Source organism: Oryzias melastigma, linkage group LG19 (genome assembly GCF_002922805.2).
Source record: "Oryzias melastigma strain HK-1 linkage group LG19, ASM292280v2, whole genome shotgun sequence".
NCBI classification, from domain to species: Eukaryota; Metazoa; Chordata; class Actinopteri; order Beloniformes; family Adrianichthyidae; genus Oryzias; species Oryzias melastigma.
This window is the reverse complement of record NC_050530.1, coordinates 7,891,888-7,895,093: the sequence shown is the minus strand read 5'-3', so window position 1 is coordinate 7,895,093 and position 3,206 is coordinate 7,891,888. Positions and strand designations below refer to the sequence as shown.

At 36.3% G+C, this 3,206-nt stretch overlaps 1 protein-coding gene across 1 annotated transcript in view; it reads right to left on the bottom strand.

Annotated features, from left to right (window-relative positions):
• Positions 1 to 3,206, bottom strand: part of LOC112154678 (mucin-13) — a 12,577-nt gene continuing 9,371 nt past the window's right edge. Inside the window, exons 9-12 of the mRNA XM_024285809.2 lie at positions 2,752 to 2,789; positions 1,571 to 1,658; positions 1,222 to 1,465; positions 1 to 1,150 (exon numbers count right to left, since the gene is read on the bottom strand). Coding sequence (XP_024141577.1) covers positions 986 to 1,150; positions 1,222 to 1,465; positions 1,571 to 1,658; positions 2,752 to 2,789 — 535 coding nt within the window. The 3' untranslated portion in view covers positions 1 to 985. The remainder of the gene's footprint in view (positions 1,151 to 1,221; positions 1,466 to 1,570; positions 1,659 to 2,751; positions 2,790 to 3,206) is intronic.

The window sequence follows — 3,206 nt, the reverse complement described above, 5'->3', positions numbered from 1 at the left end:
TTGAAAATATACTTTTTCTAAGCTAGTATATGACTGGTTTGGAGCTACTTCTGCCACACAAACGTAGTATTCTAGCTTTTTTTATGCTTACCATCCTTATTACGTACTTATTTTTTTTAATTATACGTATTAGATACACTTGCTTTGGGCATGTAGCCTGTAGCAGACAGGAAGCATTCTTTAAATCAGTATACTGCTGCGGCTCTGGAGCCCCCTGGTGGCTTGGAGACACATTGCATATCCTGCACATGGAAAACTACTGCTGTAGGAAAGTGGAAAAATCCCACACAATGAAAAATCACAATTTAGTAGTTGGGGGTTTATCATTTGGCATTACATTCTGTGGGTCTACTCCACACTTCTCAGGTGGATGACTCATACTATACCCTCTTTTTTTTAGTTTATACAAATGCACACCGTTTTACAAATGTGGTATTAAGCAAACTCAACAAGATTTATTTATTGGTGTATGTGATTATATTCCAGACAGCATTGTTACAATGAACAAATAAAAACATTTGACTATTTATTTCGTTGATTTTAGACAATGGTGACAAAAAACTGAAGAAAATGAGACAAAATGATTTCAATCCTTGAAGAGATTAATAAAAAACAAATATATATATATTTTTTTGCTTCAGTGAACAGAACATCAAGCAAAATTTAATGCAACAAACATTTTACAAAATTAAAATTTAGAAATACAAAGACAACTCGATTTGAGGGCTTGAGATATATATTTTAAAGTTTTCATACATGTTAAAAAAGGCTTTAATTAAATAAAAAGCTTATTTCATCACAAATTTAGATGAAAACTGAATTTGGAGGTAAAATAAGACGTCAAGTTTCAGCCTCACTTTTCATACCAAACGCGATGACATGAAATATCACAGACTTGATTTATGACAGATCATAGCTGGTGAACTAATGAGTCAAAGTGATGATCAAATATGATGAAATTAGTGCTCATTTTTACACTTCTGCTCTAATTAAACCTGTCACTGGAGTAGTAAGGGTTGGAGTGGCCTTGGTTCTGAGCGTACGGGTTGTACTGGGCTTGATTCTGGCTGTAGGGGTTGTTCTGCGGTCGAGTCTGAGTGAAGGAGTTGTTGGGTCGAGAGTATGGGCTGTCTTGATCCTCACTGAGCCACTGAAACAAACCAAAAAAAAGGATGAATCTGGGTGAAATATGAGTGACATAAAGTTAGTTCTAAAAATTACCGAGTTTCTGTTTGAAGGGATCAGGTTTTGCCGGCTGTTGCTTTGCATCATCTCCATGTTGCTCCTGTTGTCCATGGTGGTCGTGGCCCGCGGGATCCGCGACACCCCAACGGGCGCACTTGTCTGAGATGTGTAATCATTTTTCATGCTGTTTCCACCAAGTGGTGCCTTGGTTGAAAAATGGCTGATGTACGGTTTCACATCTTCAGCTTCGTCACTCTTGTTGAATTTTTTCTTCGGCGATCTACAGAGCACATGTGATTGTGTTTTTGAGAATCAAATGAGGCGGAATAAGACAAAGACAGAAGCCATGACAGGTGAAAGCTGGTGAATAAACAGGTAAACTCACTTTAGAGATACAACAATGAGAGAGATGAGGAAGATGAGCGCCAGTCCTCCAAGAACGGCGCCCACAATTACCAGGATCAGCTGCCAATCTGAGACGCAAAGAGAGAATGATTAGGAAAACTGAAAATATGGACAGAATGTCTTTGCAAATGGGACCTAAAGAACATTCTGCTGCCTGCAACGTCGTCCAACAATAGTTTGGGGCTGTATTTCTTTGGAGGATCTCCATGTGCTCACCAGAGGTCCCAGAATGAGATTCTTAGACCCCTTGTGAGACCCTTGTGTGATTGGTTCCGAGTTCCTCCTAATACAAGACAATCCTAGACCTCATGTGGCTGGACTGTGTCACCAGTTTCTACTAGACTAGAGGTCTGCAACCTTCAACACTTGTAGAGCCATTGGGGTTGATTTCTCCCCAACAAAAAGCCACAAAATCTTCACTCAACCCTTTAGAAAAATAAGATACGGATTTAGATTTTTGCAACTGACATGATACATTGAATTAAGAATAGCTTTAAAAATAACAAAATAAAAGACATCCTACACCATAGGCTCATGTCAGTGCAGAATATAAAATTATAGATGATAACAAAAATAAAAAACTGTTTATTTGACTGTTTCTGGTGCATTTCAACCACAAATTCATAAATATAACCAACAGAAACTAAATCAGAGCTAGTTTAAGTGACCCCTACCATATATTCAAACCACTTTAAACTCTTGAATTTGTTCAAAAATAGAAAATATGCAGTGGATTATAATTTAATGTATCTTTAATTCTGGTTGTGCTTACTGACAATACATTGATTTTCTGTGATAAATAAAGCTCAGAATTCAGTCTAAATGTTCCAGTATGACGTTGATAAACTACAAAGGAGAATTACTGTTGTTAGGATCCTTGTTGAATGATTCTAAAACTGTGAATCATCCATAAATAATTTTTGTTTGGTTGTGTTGCTGGTGCATGCAACTATGTAAAAAAATATTTCATTCGTTAGGGTATAGGATGTGTTTATATAGTGTTCCCTTTTTTCTATTTAGCAGTGAATATTCTATAAAAGTTTAGTTTTTAAATGGAATTATAGAAATAAATATACTTTTCCATGACATTGTATTTTTTTTGTAATGGGTTTGTGTATTGACTAGTGCTGCTTTGACAGACAAACCTGTCTATATACTCACTTTCTGAACAGTTGAAGCCACTATAGCCAAAATCACATCTGAAAAAGAAGACAGTTGATTTTAGTACCAGCTTTCCTTATATATATATATATATATATATATATATATATATATATATATATATATATGCCCACATATATACATAGATATATACATTTATGTATGTGTGTGATAGATACATGGACTTACGCGTCACAGGACTCAGAATCCACAGCTTTCTGCCCAGAAGGACATGCTAAACAAGAGGAAAAAAATGTAATTCAACTCTCCAACTCTTCATGCCCTTCTCTTTAAAGTCACAATTATTTTTCCTCTGTTAAGTCTTCTTACCCAAACAGACTCTCTCTGTGTAACCTGATTTTATGTAGCCATCTTGGCAAGCGCAGGAGAAAGATCCATCTAAGGCGGTGCACTCGGTAGTGTTTCCGTCACAAGAATTTCTTTCACACAGGTTG